Source organism: Cydia pomonella, chromosome 27 (assembly GCF_033807575.1).
Source record: "Cydia pomonella isolate Wapato2018A chromosome 27, ilCydPomo1, whole genome shotgun sequence".
Lineage (NCBI taxonomy): Eukaryota > Metazoa > Arthropoda > Insecta > Lepidoptera > Tortricidae > Cydia > Cydia pomonella.
Genome location: NC_084729.1, coordinates 8547589 through 8566588, shown reverse-complemented (window position 1 = coordinate 8566588; position 19000 = coordinate 8547589). Strand labels below are relative to the sequence as shown.

The 19000-nt window shown below is 39.7% G+C and overlaps 1 protein-coding gene across 1 annotated transcript in view; it reads right to left on the bottom strand.

Annotated features, from left to right (window-relative positions):
• Positions 1-2245: 2245 nt before the first annotated feature.
• LOC133532593 (limbic system-associated membrane protein-like) overlaps positions 2246-19000 on the bottom strand; it is a 135377-nt gene continuing 118622 nt past the window's right edge. Inside the window, exons 5-11 of the mRNA XM_061871339.1 lie at positions 8580-8774; positions 7209-7362; positions 6415-6512; positions 5080-5201; positions 4578-4758; positions 3381-3548; positions 2246-2755 (exon numbers count right to left, since the gene is read on the bottom strand). Of these exons, the coding sequence (XP_061727323.1) occupies positions 2606-2755; positions 3381-3548; positions 4578-4758; positions 5080-5201; positions 6415-6512; positions 7209-7362; positions 8580-8774 (1068 nt within the window). The 3' untranslated portion in view covers positions 2246-2605. The remainder of the gene's footprint in view (positions 2756-3380; positions 3549-4577; positions 4759-5079; positions 5202-6414; positions 6513-7208; positions 7363-8579; positions 8775-19000) is intronic.

Genomic DNA, 19000 nt, shown 5'->3' with positions numbered 1-19000 from the left:
TGCGTCCCTTCGACTGGCCAGCACTGGGCCATCGTGTAGAGGAGCCATAAGTATACAATTACTGTTTAATTCGGTACTGTTAGCTGTGAAATTAAATAATTAAAAATACTTATTAAGACAGTTCGACGGTTAGATATCTTCACGTCAAAATATTTACATTTACTTCTACGCAATTCCTAAGATTTCACAAAAATATTAATATTAATAAATATAGTTAAAAAAAATCAGTCAATTTAAGCGCAAATAATATTAAACAGTAGGTATCTCTAATTCTTACCTCAAGTTCTGATTGATTTGAATTTCATAAGATTGCTTATTTTTTGTTTTTAAACATAAAAACTATATTTATTATTAATCAGTTTCTTTTGGGTGTTTTAATTATAGTTCAGAGTCACACGAATCCGTCGTTAAAAAGCCGCTTCGAAGTCGAATCGAAGTTACGGTCACATTTTAATACGAGACGCCATTTGAACGCCATGAACATCTAAAGTCGTCGTTACTAGTCGTGCCCACAGCGCCAAGGACAACTATAGGTGTCATGGCGGACGCTGTCAAAGTAACCTTCACATTTTCGAGTAAGGTTTTCATTAGCTCCCTTGCGCCCGGGAGCTTGGCGTTTGAGTGATGTTTGTGTTTATGCCATAAAGCGTTCAAAGTGTTAAATTACATGAAACTTGGCATGATGTTAACGTAACGAAGTTTATCTGTCTAATATCTACTAGTTCACGTTGGTAAAAATTGTCATACATATAAAATAGAGCGTGTAGAAGTTTTCTATGAAAACACTTCTAGTCAATTTTGTTCGTATTACAATTTCTTGTAACGTAAGTTAGTACCAGATATATGTTACTTGAATGTCGTACCTGATCCAACAGATCTCATTGGCCCTTCAGCGTGAAAACGCTGCCAGTGTGATGGGGACATTTGAACCAGGTATTCGTGGCGGTTATTTTATTTATCTTAAATGAATGTTTAAAAATGACGAAGCCTGTTGTAATAAAACAGAGTTTAGTATGTTCACGTCAAATTTCATATTACTTTAGGATGTCTTTATAAAATGAGAAATGAGAGCGTAACTTCGATTAGTGTGGCAGCTAAGTACGTGTGCCTCTTAGGGCACCCTACACTAGCGTCTCTCAAGCGTCAGCGTCTAGTGAAGTCTATGGCTATGCTGCTCGACCATAGATGGTAGGATCAACTAGATGTACCTACTATATGCGTGGGCCCGTGAGGGACAGAATATACGTTTTAACATTCCTGACAACATACCAAAAACAACCTACTTACGTAATACTAAAATTTACGGTGGGGAACAAAAAAAAAGAGACTGTGACAAGAACAAACAATCATAGCGCCTTCTCTGCTACTCCTACTGAAAGTTCCATAAGAGCATCTGGTTCGGTCATCTGCTGGCCCTACTATTCCATCTCTATACCTATTGTACCTCTATGTGCTCGAGGCAACGTTGACGCAACTGCGCAGCGACGCCATTCTCCATAGCGCTGACTAGACGCCGACGCTCAAGACGCTAGTGTGGGGTGGCCCTTAAAAGAATGCATATCAGTAATGCCTTGTGCGAATTATTTTGTGCGAAATACTGGGAATGTTATGAACGTCCAAAATTATGTCATTGTCAGTAAATTAATGTCAAAATTTAATTTCTAAGTAAATTAACGTAAGCCTTTAAGTAGCAACTTTTGAGAGGAAACTGTTTATAGGCACTGCCCCTTCAAATTAATAGGCCTCTAAGTTTTATATAAAGTCTCTACTTCACAACACAAGAAAAAAAATTCTTCACAAAAAATTATATTTCTATATCGAAATGACGATTTCTGATCATCATGAGTCCGCACTTCGAGCAACACTAGGAAGGGAGGCAGCATTCCTACTATTTCCCCTCTGCCGAAGCATAGGTACAACTGTACCTATGGCGGTGCATGTTGTGACTCGTTCGTACACAAAAAGAGATCGAAGTGTGCAAGATTTGTCTTTGACGTGTGTCATTTTCTATGTATTTGTGTCGTCATTACACGTTGGATTTTGTATGTAGTGAGTGAGAAATGCGACTGTGTGCACGTTTCCCCCCCGCAAAAAATGGCAGAATGATTTGTACGGTAATGGCTCCTCTACATGATGGCCCAGCGTAGGCCAGTCCTAGGGACGCATTTATGCGTTAGAGGGAGCAAGTGATATTGCTATCTCATTTCACCGGAGAGCTGCGTCCCTTGGACTGGCCTACGCTGGGCCATCGTGTAGAGGAGCCCTAAGATATCGCTTGGGCTCCTCCCTTCCGACGCGTCGGAAGCCGGTGTTGCTCGCAGTTTTACCATAAAATCTTTTTTATTATATTGATGTCCCGTAATGGGAATAAAAAAAGGACACACATTATTTTAAGAATTTTGTCCTTGACAAATTGCTTAAGGCATTTTATTTATATTACAAATAATAGTTTTGTTAGTTTTATACGTAAACTTCACTTGCCTAGACAATTGCCTTAAAAACCAAAAAAAACTATCACTAACCCCGAATAACGGTTACAAAATTCAAAAATCGAACGGTCAACGCTCGACGTTGGTTGGCTGACGTTAGCTAATCGCAAGACAGATCAAGCGCGCAGCGTGTAGAAGAAGGTTAGGAACCATGCCATGTGTTTGCTGAAGATGCGGATGGGAGCTGACGAGTACATGGGCGTCAGTTCGTCTGCGTGCGCCGTGTGAGGGCCTCCCAGTGTGTGGAATTGGAATATATCGCTAACCTGAAAGCAAATAGTACATTGTGCAACGAGGGGGATAAGTGAAATTTTGGAAACGAGGGTGGTAATCCGAGTTTGCAATATTCTTCCCCCCCCCCCCGACTTACACACTTGCGACGAAAAAACTAAATTTTATGCGAAATAATTCTTAAATACGGTGACTTTTCGAACATTCGTCCGCCATATTGACATTTCTTGGTTTGGAAGGCACAGACCTATTCGGCATTCAGCCTCGATCAAAATTACGTATAAATATTTTTAAACAACTATTAAATTAATCAAAATATATTTTTAACCATAAACAATAATATTAAATTACAAACGTCAGTATTTTAAAAGTAAAACTCATTTACGCTAGTTGGTTTCTATGAATTTGTGACATAATAAAAAAAAAGCTATATAGTTTTTTTTTCCAATCTATATCTCCTGCGGGAACAATACAGTCTAAGCATGAAATAAGATCTTTTTCGAGCAAGTGTGATGAAAAAGTAATGATGATGTACAGTCAGCGTCAAATACTTTGTAGCAACCAAAGTAGCCAAATAGTTCGGTACACCATATATTTAGTATGGTGTACCGAAGTATTTGGCCACTTTGACTGCTACAAAATATTTGACGCTGACTGTACCTCGTTCCACCCGTATCTGTTCTTGGCCTGCACGATGGCCTCGTAGACGGCAGCGGGCTGCAGCGCCTTGAGCTCGTGCGACACGCGGTGCGTCAGCGAGCCGGCCGGCGCCGGCGCGGCCAGCACCACGTCGTGCCAGCGGCCCGGCTGCTGGAACGACTCGTTTATCTGCAAAATAACAACAATTTTTTTAATTTATTTAGAACACAAACAGTCACAAATACAATTGGATTTGAAGTACAATGTAGAGTACTTAACATACTTAAGAATCATAGACCTGGAGGTTCATTATTATAATGTTAACATACATACTAACAGCATAAAGAAAATGAAATCATGAGCCATACTTAAATTCTATTTACTAGTCTTCAGAGGAAAAAAAATACAATAAGTAGTAATACAGTAAGCAGGTTTAACATTACTGGTTTAAACTAATACAGGACTTAATCGCGTAAACTTACGTTTATTATATGGCCTGACGTTTCGAACATGACGTTACGTTCGTGATCACAGGCAGACTGGCGAGGAATTGTATCAACATCTTGCTGCGCGGGTTTTGCGAACTACCCGCACTTGATCTTGACTATTGACTATCTTGACTATATTTAATAATAACTTTAGTCCTAGCTAGCTATAAGAATACTTGCAATACCCTTTTCAGGGTGCCATGTGTTTCTATAATTTAAATGTAATAACTATGTACCATGGTTCGCAATAAACGATTTCTGAAACGATTTCTGATATTCACTTGTACGCTAGGGTTGTCACTTTGTCTACACACAACCCTCACGACATCCGGTGGTATGTGTATGTGTTGTGTGAAATTATGAATGAAAATCGTGTTGGTTTAAATCAATATAACAACGATTTTGTCAAAACTTTTATTTTTGATACAAGTTTATATCGATGACTGTACTTTTACTTTCGAACAGGCAATGAATATTCATCGAGATAGCTCTAACTGAAGCACAATTAGGTTGCATTGTGTTATCACGGAGTTCCTATGGCCACCTCCTGTGCCCGTCATTAGATCTGCTCGATGGTACCATACTCGTAATATTGCATTGTTAGATTGTTACCCAACTTGGTGTAGGTATTCTCATCTGTTCCCGCCGGGAATGAATGGGAAGAATACATTTCCATCTGTGTCCACGCTGAGACGCTGTATAGACGCGGCACGTGACGTGATGTACTCACCGCCAGCTGCCGGTACAGCAGCCGCAGCTCGTCCAGCGGCGGGTAGCTGTCCACGCTAAAGGAGAGCGTGTAGACGCGCGGCGCGCGCGCCAGCGGCGGGGACGTGAAGCGCGCGGGCCCCGGCCGCCCCGACACCTCCACGTGCTGCCGCGCGCGGCCCAGGCTGTTGTCGGCCACGCAACTGAAATCAGATTGCTAGAGGTTACTTCAAACAAATTCAATTACTCGCAGGGACCGAACACAAACGTTCGGTAATTTTTTTTTAAGCATTGGAAGTTTCAATCGTTCACAGCTTAAAAATGAGCTGTGAACTATTGTATATACATTTTGTGTGAAACGATACAGACACCCAAAAATTGAGGACACTTTTTTTTCCTTCATCCAAGGTCTTCGTGATTCTGAGTCGAAATAACCCAAGTGTTGTTTTTCGAAAATAAATAAATTTACACATTTATCTGAAAACCCCATGATATAATTGGCTGTTGGCTATGGTCAAACGTGCCTGTAGTTGCCGAAGTCCTCTGGTTGCACGTTGGCGATGAGCAGCGTGTGGTTGTTCCCGCGGACCGCCATCGTCACTCGCTCCGACGCGCTCAGCGGAAAAGAGTTCTGGTACCAGGATACCTGGAAATGTGTTGGGGAGATAGGTTAAGTTTAGTAATAAAATTTTGCGATTAGATCGTAAGTGATCTTGTACCACATCACTCATGTATGTACCCCTAATATCTTAAAAGGGCGCTCTTTAAGGTGTAGTGGGTAAGGTGTAGGTGCCAGAAGAGTTTAGGAAAAATCGTGGGGCGTTTTTAAAACAATACAGTTGCCAAAAATGGATAATCATTAACATAGGTATAAAATGCACCATTAAAAGTTTGTAACTATTTTTGCACAAAAGTTGTGAATATGATAATTACTTTTTAAATGCGTAATGTCATGTCATTTACAATATAATTCATATATTACTTTATTTTTGTTAAAAATAACTAAAAAATAATAATTATATCCGCAATCCCGTACTCAGCAAGCTCCATTCGGAGAAGGACCTGAACCTGAACTCACTGCAAATTTATAAGGCAAAGTTATGCAAAATTGAACCCTAGCTATCACTTTTAATATATTCCCTCTGCCCTACAAAGGCTTAATAATAAGACTAGTGTAGTTGACTGAGACTGATAGCTCACCTCTGCCGGAGGGCCTGCCAGCACGTTGCACAGCAGCTCGGCTCTGAATCCCTCCCCCATGTGCACCCAGAATCGCTCCACTGTGATCTCTGGGGATCTGGAGGGTAAACTAAGTCAGAGTGAAAGCCCACCTGTGCCGGAGGGTCAGCTAGCACGGTGCATAGCAGCTGCCCTCGGAACCCTTCCCCTGTGTGCACCCAGGATCGCTCCAACGTGTTCTCTGAGGGATCAAGAAGCTCAACTAAATCAGAGTGAAAGCCAACCTCTGCCGGAGGGTCGGCTAGCACGGTGCATAGCAGCTCCGCTCGGAACCCTTCCCTTGTGTGCACCCAGGATCGCTCCATCGTGTTCTCTGAGGGATCAAGAAGGTCAACTAAATCAGAGTGAAAGCCAACCTCTGCCGGAGGGTCGGCTAGCACGGTGCATAGCAGCTCCGCTCGGAACCCTTCTCCTGTGTGCACCCAGGATCGCTCCAACGTGTTCTCTGAGGGATCAAGAAGGTCAACTAAATAAGAGTGAAAGCCAACCTCTGCCGGAGGGTCGGCTAGCACGGTGCATAGCAGCTCCGCTCGGAACCCTTCTCCTGTCTGCACCCAGGATCGCTCCAACGTGTTCTCTGAGGGATCAAGAAGGTCAACTAAATCAGAGTGAAAGCCAACCTCTGCCGGAGGGTCGGCTAGCACGGTGCATAGCAGCTCCGCTCGGAACCCTTCTCCTGTGTGCACCCAGGATCGCTCCACTGTGATCTCTGGAGGATCTGGAATGTTATGTAAATTATTAGAGCAGTGTTGAATACATTGAGGATTGAGGTGCAGAACAACGTAAAAAGTTTATCATGTATTTTCTGAGTTATAAATGCATTCTATATATGTCAGTATTTATCTCTCTAATTATGCATTAGTCAGTAGTTTGTGTTTATGTCACATTGTCTCTAAATATAAAAAAATGCTCTCAGGTGGGTCCCGACTCCAGCTGGTCGGTGGGAATCGTACATTAGACTTATAAGTTTATAAATAGCGCAACTTTACATATGCTTTAAAAAAAACATTATTTATATATGCGTAACGATGGACGACTTGGCGCTACAGCCAACAGCACAGACGACATGTTTGTAACTGCATCCAACCCCTAGGCCGCGGAGCGGCTCTCGGAGCGGCGAGCAGCCGGCCATTGTGGTTTGGCAGAAGTATTAATGTAAATAGTTTCAAAGCATGTTTCGAGCATAAACATTTTAATACATTGTGCTTAGGGTTTGCACGACTGATCCGAAATGTATGGGAAGATCCGCGGATCCGGATCCAGATAATTTCATACATTTCGCATCCGGATTGCAACCCGTAGGTAATTGTGCTCGACCAAATGTATGAACGGCTTTGATTTGCCGCTTGCGGCGCTGCGCACCATTGAGTCCAGTTCGCGGCCTAAAGTTAACGAGACACAGAACACTTCTTACATAGGACTTGTAGCTGGAACTCCGTGACGATCGGCGGGCCGACTCCGTTGTCAACAGTGCAGGCGTATCGTCCCGAGTGCCGGCGCTCCAGGCGCGCCAGCTGAAGTTGTGGGCCCTCCCCGAGTCGCGCTGTCGCGTTCTGCGCGGTGTGGGGCTGGGGCAGACATGAAGATTAACAATATAGTAAACACCCCTATAATGGAACAGGCACCAGTAATGGGATGGTATAGATAAATCCTGTAAAATAAGTAATTATCATCAGTTTTTAAACTCTGGCAATATTTTACCGTAAACAGAAGCCATAGAGCTGCTTAAGTTTGATGTTTCATTGATTTTTCTTTAATTAACCTAAAAATTAATGGCGCCATACATCCCATGACTGGAGCAAAAAAAACAGTTTTAATTTGTTAATAATATTGAAACCAATTGCAGTATCTTTAATTAAATACATTGAAAACATAAAGGATTAATAGAACATTCAACTTTTGAACAACAACGCATAAATTGGTAGAAATTTTACAGGTGCCGAGAAAATATCAAAATACTCGAAATTTTCTCTTAAATGTTCCATTACTGGTGCCGTTAACATAGGCAGAATTAATTTTATATAAGCAACTTCAAGCCCTTTCAACACCATGCCTTCCCTGCGCGGCGCGTCACCGTGAACCATATCAGAATATAAGAAAGCTATTGGACTGTTGATATCTTTCGCAGTCAAAAAATTAAAGGGGATGTGCACGAATCAGTACCTATTCATATAAAACTTATTATACTCGTAGCTTTAGATATGGTGTATTTGATAAGTTTCTACTATTATTGTTCCTTTTGTTCAATTACATCTACTCATTTGCGCTTATATATAAGTGTTGAATCTAGGGAACCAATCAATTTATTTTATTAAATATTTTGATGTGATTCGCAGTAGTACATTTGGTGAAGCTTGTTTGTATGAGACGATTTTACGAATGATGCGAGCGCCACATTTATTTTCATATTTTGTATCTGATATCTTATACCAAGTATCTGGGGAACGATAGATAGCAGCTTTATTAGAAACATTTGAATTTCACGGGAAAGGAGATCGATTGATATTTAAAAAATTCATGACTGTTCTCAATCTTCGAGATAAGTTTCCCGAGCGGACGCTCTCCCTAAATCAACCGTGACTAAATTCCGAAAGCCCGATTATTTAACAATCTCTTACTGTTTTGGTCTAATTTTGATTCAACCATTGAGATTGCCCATTGGTGTGAAATGAAGTGAAAATCGCGCTAATCACCAAGACGATAATCGTACGGTCACATCAAAACCATTACAAATTCTTGAATTGTATTCTACCCTTGGGACAACGCTAGGAAAACGATGATTTACCAGCTTATGCCATGTGACGCTAGGCACGGGATTCCCGGCCGCGCGGCACTCCAGCACGGCCGCGCCCCCGCGCCGCGCCGCAGCGTGACGCGACTCGGGCGCCGGCCGCACGCTTGGCGGCACCAGGACCTCCACCGTGTGCACTTGGTCGCGCGCCACGCGGTCCGAGATCTGGCACACGTAGTCGCCTGCGTCCTGTGGAAGAAAAGCTACTGTTAGACAACCCAAATAAGCTAGGATAAGCAGGTAAGCATTCAATATACCTTTGAGGAAATATTGGCACAAATTTGTCAGCGGATACATCTCCAGAAGACACAGATGCGCCAGATTCCCACCGCATATTGAAAATTTTTCCGACAGACAAAATCTGCAAGAAGTATTTGACGAACACACCTGTACGTATATATTATATATCGCTAAGTATATTATATATCTCTTTTGAATTAAAGTCGGTTAAAAACTAACATTGTGCGGCGGCCCGTCCAGAGTAAGTATCCAAGATTTATACTTAGTCAGGTCATAAGTTCTGACAAAAATGTTTTGACTGATAAAAAGCTATAGGTACAGATTCCTTATTATTCATATATAAGACTTGAAAGCTTATTTAATGCTGAATATAATAATTACAATATAATTTAACGTAATTTAATGTGTCAGTCTGTATAATTCTATGAAATATTCGGAAAAATGGTTTAACAACATGCAAAAATACGTGACCTGTTCATGGTAATTTTGATCCCTATTTTTTTTCTTTCTTACATGGTTGAATCTTACAAACAACAAAGCTGAATCTTTTATCTTTTTTTAAATAATTTATGTGTATTGGTTTAGCCAAAATTACAACTGTACGTGTTTTACCAAACCCACTCGTTGGATGGCAGTCAAAAGTTTGAAGGGTACAGGCTTGTCGGAGAACTAAATGCTGGTGATAAAATAACGTTAGGTATAATAAAGTAGGTTCATACAAATAAACAGTTGTATCCATTATATTAATGTAACACAGATTTTTACTCCCTTTTGTAAAGTATAATTTTTCACAATCCAGCCGCGTATTCGTGTCTAACGACAATCACATAGTAACCAAGTAGTAAATAAAGACACGAACTAAATTTTAAACTAGTTATATTATGTTTTGATTAGTATAAAACAAGCTTCAAAAGCATGGCAAACTTTTTTATATCAAAAGTTTTGTACTACATTTTATCAGTCAAAATCTTTGTGACAGAACTTATGACCTAATTACCAAAGTATTTTATACTCATAATAAATCCGTAATTGACTTAAAAGCTGTGGTTTTACCCGCGTCACGAAAAAATGGGGCACCGGATCTGCATAATTTAGATGTTTATCTAAAAATACATGGTTCCCGCGGGGTGCGTTTTACAACACTTTTATCATGCAGGCAAAGGCTAATAATTCATAAACGGTGTTATGTCGAATTCCGATAACCTCGGAATTAATGCGTAAATATACAAACAGAATCAAAACAAAACAGCATAGGTATGTCCCGGCAGAAGAGGCGACGGAATTGATTACATACATGTACAGCTACATAGTAGGTATATTAATTGCAAACAATGTATTTTTTTAATAGTCTCGTCTGTATCGGGAGCAATTACCTAATAGTGATTGTTTTGGGTGCCAGACCGCCACTAAGCCTGTGAACCCGCCAAAAAAGCCGCTCCCATATATTCGAATTTACGCTCTCTTTAAGGGCCTTAGCACACGGCGCGTAAGCGTAAGAGACGCGTAATCTAATACGCGCGTAGAACGAAAGCGCTACGAGCACGTACAACTTCAAATAAGTCCGCACACGAAGCGACGTCGTAGTGTAGCGTATGAGATTTCTTTCGTCATTACGACAGGCGTAGCGTAATACAGGCGTAAAAAACAAAACTTATGATATAATCAAATGCTAGAAAACCTTCATCTGACGAGAAAGTAAGATCGTGGATACATCCGCTGAAGAGATCTGACGCCAGTGACGCCATGATTTCAACTAATAGGATTTCACTCATAATACGGTTACGCTTACGCGAGGCTTAAAGATAGTTTATTATACAAGTAGGCATAGGCTTACGCCACGCTAGGTGCCCAGCCCGCGTAGCCAACGTGCCTATCGTTCACGCTCCGTGGCGAACGAAACGCAACTGTCACGGTCGCACTAATATGGAAGAATGATAGAGAAAGTTGACTACGCTACGCTGCATTAACGATTGTAACGTTGGCTACGCGGCCAGAACTCTACGCGTCTCGTACTCGTAACATTTTTACGATACGCTTACGCTTCGTTTGCTGAGGGCCTAAAGCGACATGCTTAATTACATGAAACGGTATGAAAATTTAAGTAACAAATATATGTCTGGTAATGTTCACACCGTCGCTAAATTGGGTCCATAATGTTTTTAACGTAATTAATTCATGACCAATTAACAAACTTGACAAATATACTAGCACTATTTACGCGTGATTCAGATAAAACAATCTTCCTACTCGTATTTTTATTTATTGTATAACTTTAAATACCGCTAGAAATACCTGGTTAAACTGTGTGTTTATTGGGACACACGGTGTATAAAGTCCTTTGTGTTGAAACTTGTATTGGAGTCGACATTTCCCTTGTTTGCCAATAACATACGGGCTTAATTGTGTCGCATTCGATACCAAATTGTTCTGTACCAATACATACCATTGTGCTAACTGAGGCCATTCTCGCGTAGCGCAAAATCAGATGGAAATTAAATACGAATAGGGATCTTAAATTGTGGCCAAAGCTTGCATTGCAATGTAAAGCATTCAGGCCTATTTTACAACAAAGTTTTTTTTTTATACTACGTCGGTGGCAAACAAGCAACAAAGCCCGCCTGATGGTAAGCAGTCTCCGTAGCCTATGTACGCCTGCAACTCCAGAGGAGTCACATGCGCGTTGCCAATCCTAGCATTCCCCCCCCCCCCCCCCTCGTTGAGCTCTGGCAACCTTACTCACCGGCAGGAACACAACACTATGAGTAGGGTCTAGTGTTATTTGGCTGCGGTTTTCTGTAAGGAGGTACTTCCCCAGTTGGGCTCCGCTCTAGATCTGGAATGACATCCGCTGTGTTGTGCCCTACCACACAAAGCGAGATGGCATTAACAATGCCCATACCTCTCTTTTGGACGTAGTTTAAGGACGTACCCGGGTCCAAACACTAACGGCCTGATTCGAACAATGCTTATAAAAGTCACAGTGGGGATGAAGGAATCTGGTAAAGAACAATTCAAGCTAGACCCGCTAGACCCTTGTGGATACCCTGGTTTGATTCTGCCAACCTCGCTAGAAAAGTGTTAGTATCAGCTTTCCGAGTCCGGACCGGTCACATCCCTAAAACAAGTCAAAACCGTCACCACTGTGTGAAGACCGTCAGAAGCCTGATGACTTGCCTCACGTGTTGTTGGACTGCGTCCGGAATTCGGACTTGAGAAAAATATTTTTTGGTAGTTTGGGCTCCATGCACAATGGACAGATCAATTGTTGGTTGGCATAGCCTTTATCAGGCATAGCAATCAGTGTATACCACTTTATTAATCTCTCCCTTGCGTAGGGAACTATGAAAGCACCAATGAGACTGACAAGTTCATCTAGAGTGTCCAAAGCCTCCACAGAAATCAGATAAAATTTTTTTTGGCAAAAATTTCATATCTTGGTACAAGCTTTTATCGCTGACTGTACTTTTCTTTCCACAGGCAACTAATACTCATCGAGCAAATTCTAAAAACCCCAAACACAATTAGGTTGCGTTGTTTTATCATAGAGTTCCTCTGTCCACCTCTTGTCTCCATCATCAGGTCAGCTCGATGGTACCATAATATTGCATTGTCACCCGACTTACATATGTATGCAAATTTTCAGCTCAATCGGAAACCGGGAAGTGGATCAAATTTAACTTGCAAGATTTGATTACAAACAAATCTTGGCAAAGGTGCGCGTGGGCTCCACAGGGAGCTTGGAAAGAGATTGAGGGAGGCAACGGGAGACCCTCGCGCAGGCAGCTTTCTCGCGCAAAGGCTTGCTGTCGCAATACAGCGCGGGAATGCTGCCTGCGTGATGGGCACCCTGCCAAGAGGCCAGGGTCTGTTTTAGGTATCTTTATTTTTTTCTAGGTAGGTTTAGTTTTAGTAGTTTTATGTTATAAGTAGTCATAATTTAATTTTATTCAAAATGTATCATTTTTGTATCAAAAAATAAATTCTTTTGACAACAAATCTTGTAAAAAAGAAGTCACCGTCAGCGATTTATTTTACTGGCAAGGAGTGCCGACTTATCTACAAAGACTTCAATGTCTTCGCAGTAAAAAAAAATGTATATTTCACACGAATTGACTAAGCCCCACAATAAGGTCAAGAAGGCTTGTGATGTGTGTACTCAGACAACGATATATATAATATATAAATACTTGAATACATAGAGTACAGCCATGACTCAGGAACAAATATCCGTGCTCATCACACGAATAAATGCCCTTACCGGTATTCGAACCCAGAACCATTGGCTTCATAGGCAGGGTACCCACTAGCCCAGACCGGTAGTCAAATATAAATGCAGTGTAATGCGGCAGTTATAAATAATTTTACCACAAAAAAGAATATGGAGTATATAAGACCAAAGAGAATTAAGAAGACCAAGAGTGCTCACTCCATACAACGGTTTTGTTACCAAAAATACTATTATTTTCGTAGTCTACATCTAGCATTAAGTAGCGGAACTCTTAGTACTGCTACTGGACAATATACGTCACGGTAAACAAAAAGTCTAATGCTCAACGATTTTCCGCTAATATTATAACCAGAGTAAGCGTAGGAGTTAAACATAGAATTCCGGTTACTCTGGTCTCTTAATTATCTTTGAAAGAAGTAGCAAAATCTCTATTTATGAAGTGTCCATCAAAAGGTGGCGCCACAATACACCGAAATGAAATGTCACAGATCTAGTATTTTATATAGATGTCCGTGACGGACAGAACATACGCAATGCGAGAAAAATAAAAACACATTTTAACATCCCTGACAACATACCAAAACAACGTAATTTGGTCGAGTTATTTGTTGCCCCTCCCCCATTTCATCTCTATATTATTATGTAGACTATACTCTGTATCTTTAGGTACTTAAATAAAAGAAAACAAAATCTACCCTCAAATGGTTTCGAAAAGCCTGTTGAGTACAGATGAAAACATTACATGATCAAATAATGTAGGTTAAAGTCAAGTGTAGGTCGTTTATTTATTTATTTAAACTTCACTTTCACTTCACTCACTCACTTTACTTTTCACTTTTTTTTTCTTCTTTTTTTTTGTCGTTCAGTGACAGATCCAGGCAGTTTTGTATTTGGTTGTTTAACCAATAAATGTTACAACTACCCGAAAATTTACAAATTATTTGTTTACTTTAATTTAAATACCTAAAGATAATACCTAAGTATAAGTTCATGTCATGTCCTTGTGCCACCCTGGCGCTACCGAAGAGATTTCGAACTATTACTTACAGCTGACAGCTGGACACTTTTACAACTTTTACCTTTTGATATTTTCCTCGTTAATAATAACGCTGTCATTAGGAACATAACATGACATGTAGTGTGGGTGACCTCGATTCTGATGCCGTTACCTACAACTGTTAATCAAAGGTGTATTTTTTTACTTTAATTTCCCATTAAATAAATTGATTCGGCCCCGCGACGGCTATAAACTAAAAAATGATTTTCTTTTGAGCGCACAATCTGAAATGAGATCAAGATGGCTGATGCAAGGGGATTTGATTCGAATCATTTAAACCTTCAACGTTTAACGGTCTTTGGACTTATGTAGTATAGCTACCTACCAAGTAAAAAACGATTTTAAGAAGGGATTTAAATTTTCAGTTTTTATATTAAAATTTTATACGTACGTACGTAGCGAGGGCGGACTCTAAGCAAAACAGTGAAATGTCAAAGTTGATTTGATACTAAGAAATCACGAAAACATGTCTATTTTAATTTATTTTCAATTTTTAACACGTTCACTGCGGGTTGAGTCAAATCCGCCTCAATCTCGACTTTACGTTGGTGCGGGGCTAAAAGTTCGTGTTATTTCTCTCGTGCGGGAGCTGCAGCTGTTTAACTACAAGGCGTACGACAGAGTCAAATATACATTTCTTTATGTTTTCCAAAGCAGGACTCGTTGGTACAAAAAAACGTTTGGGGTCTTAATAAGCCTCGACCGCACTGGGTACATTTTATTTTCACTCATTGCGGGTTGAGGTTTATTAATGTCTCAAAAAAGTGAAAACAAGGGCGCACTGAGCGGGACGCGGGCGACGCGGGACTTGACCGCTTCACGTTAGTGCGGCCATAGCTATCGATACAGAACCATGCGTGTTTCACGTAAATAATAAATATAACCTAAATACGTAACATTTTAATACAATTTGAGAGATTGAAGAAAACAGAAATCATTTGACGATGCTAAGAATATAATACATTTTATGGCCCGCAGCATTACTTGCATAGGCATGCAATCTTTATGTTTGATAGTTCAGAAGTTATTTGTAAAAATGTGTGAATTCCCTCCTTACAGTGTCATCCACTGGCCCGCTAACCTTACTGTTAGATTAACTTAAATTGGCGTCAGAGATATTGTTCCGAAGATGGTCGACGAGATGATGATCATCGATAGTTTAGCGATAACTGCCATTCCCTTCACTAGACTTAGATAAAATTTAGTGCGTTTTGAGGCCTAAAAGACCTTTTAGGCCTCAAAACGCAGATTCTTTAGGTATTTTAATTATATATAAAATTTAAAAAAAATTACAATATTTTCAATAGACAGATAACCAAAAATTGTCTCCTTTTTCACCGAAAGTATTCGCTAGAGCCTAATTCGGTACACGGCGGGAAGAAATGATAAATCGAGATATGAAATTAAAGAAATTTTAACTTAAAATAAAATTGTATTAGGTTCAAATTTCTTAAATTTTATAACTCGTGATATCAACTTCTTCCCGCCGTGTACGGAATGTATTGTTGTAAATAAATGATATCGGCTGAAACCTCAACCCTATTATACAATACAATACAATTATAGACAGGTTATAAGTACTCATAGATAGATAGAATACCTACTCTTTAAGCACAAAAAATACTTTCATATTCATTTCACTACCTACGAATTAATATTTGATTTATTTTCGCATCAGCAGCGGTATCATGGTCGTGTTTTTGTCACTTGTCATATCATGCGTCACGTTCGCACTTACGTATTTGTTAGAGCGTGACAGGTAGGGTGACAAATGATAGACAGCCGACCATTTTAATAACAAAACTTCCGTGAGACCAGCTTCTGACCACCGCGCGTGCGCTTTATGAAAATGCTCCTCGTTATTGGAGTGAAACATGTTGAGCGATTGCGTCACAAACGTGAGTGACCCGGTTCAATATATTTAATATCTCTTTCTCTTTCGGTGCACAGGAGCTCATTAGCACACGTGCGCAGTAAAGCTTGCCTAAGCGCGTCTAACGAGCAACTACAATTTGTATAATTTAAGCGCATTCATTTTGGAACGCATATAATAACCCATCTCGCGGTATATCATCATTGTCAAGGTTTGATGACTGCTAATACTTGACTTTATACACCTGTGGAGTGAAATGACTTCGCAGCTCATAAATAAGCCCAATAAAACGTCAAAACCACCAAATTATCGAAGAAAACATAATAAAAAGACAATTTCGCCGTACAAAAAGATGGCGGGCCAAAATTGCGGAAAATCGTACCTCAGTGTTGCCACACATAAAAAATAACGAGCGACGAAGCACCACAAAGGTTTTTATGTGGCGATTATCATATTTTTGCCTGCCAATTACCGTTTAGATGTCTGCTTTGCATTTTTTTAAGCTTTAAAAAAACGTGCGTTTGTTTTGGAAATCTCTGGGTAGGTACCGAATTGTGGCATTTTGTTTTTAGGTTATACTTCACGTTTGACGTATTTAATTAACTTTCTAGGGTTTGTTTTCAGGGCTTAGATGAAGAAAAAGAAACGGTTGTCCTTATTATATTTGATTTTTTAATGTTTTTACTATTACTTAATATAATAAAGGCGAGATGTTGCAAGTTTTCTGATAATGTCTTACTTCGCCGATATCCGACTTCACCGATTACCGACTTCGTTATTTTACAAGCTTTTATTGTCTTGCAATGTATTGTGTGTGTTTGGGTCAAATCTTGTTAGTTAAATTAGACCCAATTCCATTTATTGGATTGAGCTGAAACTTCACATACATACAAATACAAATTATTTATCTCTTCTTCTTCCTCCTGCCCTTATCCCACGTTATGTGGGGTCAGCACAACATGTTCTTCTCTTCCATTCTCCTCTATCTTTCGTCACCTCAGCACTCACTCCTTTCTTTCTCATATCCTCTTTCACACAATCCATCCATCATTTAATACAAATACAAATTACATATGTAAGTCGGGTGACAATGCAATATTATGGTACCATCGACCTGATCTGATGATGGACACAAGGGGTGGCTATGGGAACTCTGTGATAAAATAACGCAATCTAAAGCCTGACCAGTAATATATGATCACGCGCCATGTTGGGGAATTTCTATAGAACTAAATTTTTCATACTAAACTGATCTGTCACCCTATACATGAGAATAACAGCGCCCTCTTGACAATGATCATATATTTCTGGTCGGGCTTTAATTGTGTTTGGGTTTGTTACAATTTTCGATGATTAGATGCCTGTAGAAAGAATAGTACAGTCAGCGATTAAAGCTTTTTTTTTAATATTATAGGACAATATTACACAAATTGACTAAGTCCCACAGTAAGCTCAATAAGGCTTGTGTTGAGGGTACTTAGACAACGATATATATAATATATAAATATTTATAAATACTTAAATACATAGAAACACCCATGACTCAGGAACAAATATACATGCTCATCACACGAATAAATGCCATTACCAGGATTTGAACTCGGGACCATCGGCTTCATAGGCAGGGTCACTACCCACTAGGCTAGACCGGTCGTCAAGCTTGTATCAAAAATTATATTTTTGATTAAAAATATTGTTAGGTCAGCTGCAAGAGATCACTCATAGATTTAAGTTCGACTGAATATGAATATCTACACGCGGGATTACAGTTTAATGTTCAGTACCCCTAGTGTAAATATTTTCGACAGCGAAACGTGACGTACGCGTTTGCGTTAAGTGTCATTTCAACTTTTGTCCGAAAGAATATAAAATTATTTGAATATTGTAAAAGTGCACGTCGAAATAATAAGCTCTCACCCCCGGAACCAATTTTAGATATCTACAAAAAAGGCCCTTATTTCAGGGCCATCCAGGTTTACAACAAACTGCCCAACAAAATTAGAAACATAGAAAATTTAAAGTCATTCATATCAAATTTAAAATTATTTTTAATGGAGAAGGCATACTATTCCGTCCAAGAGTTCATGGAAGATAACTTTATTTTGTAATTACTAATGATATTCCCTTATTGCATATTATATATCCCTAATTAACACCTTGTGTACTGAAATGTTAATTTAGGTACGACTATTTAATTCTTAGTTCATTCTTTAATAAGTTTAGACAATGTTGTTTATATTTAATTAAGAACATTACATGATAGAAACTAGAATACCTAGATGTAAGATTATTTGCAATGCCCTAACAGGGTGCCATGTGTTTTCACACTCTAATATAACATCTATTATGTACCATGGTTTCGCAATAAAGATTTCTATTTCTATTTCTATTTCATTTTGTATGAGATTTTTGACTTTCCAAAACGTCCCGCTTGGCGCGCTGTTCAAAAACCCATACAAAATGAGACTTAACGCAAACGCGTAGGTACGTCACGTTTCGCTATCGACTAAATTTACACTAGGGGTACAGATAGTTTCAAACACCTCACCATGGAACTTTTGATATTTATCGTCTAAATTATCGTATAATTGCCTGTAATTTATTAAGGGCAATAAGGCACAGAAGGCGTATCGCGAATAACGAAATTTCGTTAACTGCCTCTGCAACGAAATTTCTGTTTTCGAAAGCCATTACGTACGGGCGATTCGGACCACGACCTTGGTCCGCTCCGAGGCCTGTTAGATCATGTGTAAAGTTGTTCGCCTTACGTCCGTTAAGGAGGCATCTATAAGTGAGATCGAGGAAGAGGATATTTTGACCGGACCAAGGTCGCGATCTCGTACGCCTGTCTGTTACGACTTTAAGATTATACCGACATAGATTTTGAAGATTTTTTTTTTTTTGATAAGGGAAAAGTGTGGACTGAACGAAGATGTAGTGACAAAAATTGAGAAAGGTATGTTGAGATGGTTTGGACACGTGAAAAGAATGAGTGAAAGAAGGTTAACAAAGAGAGT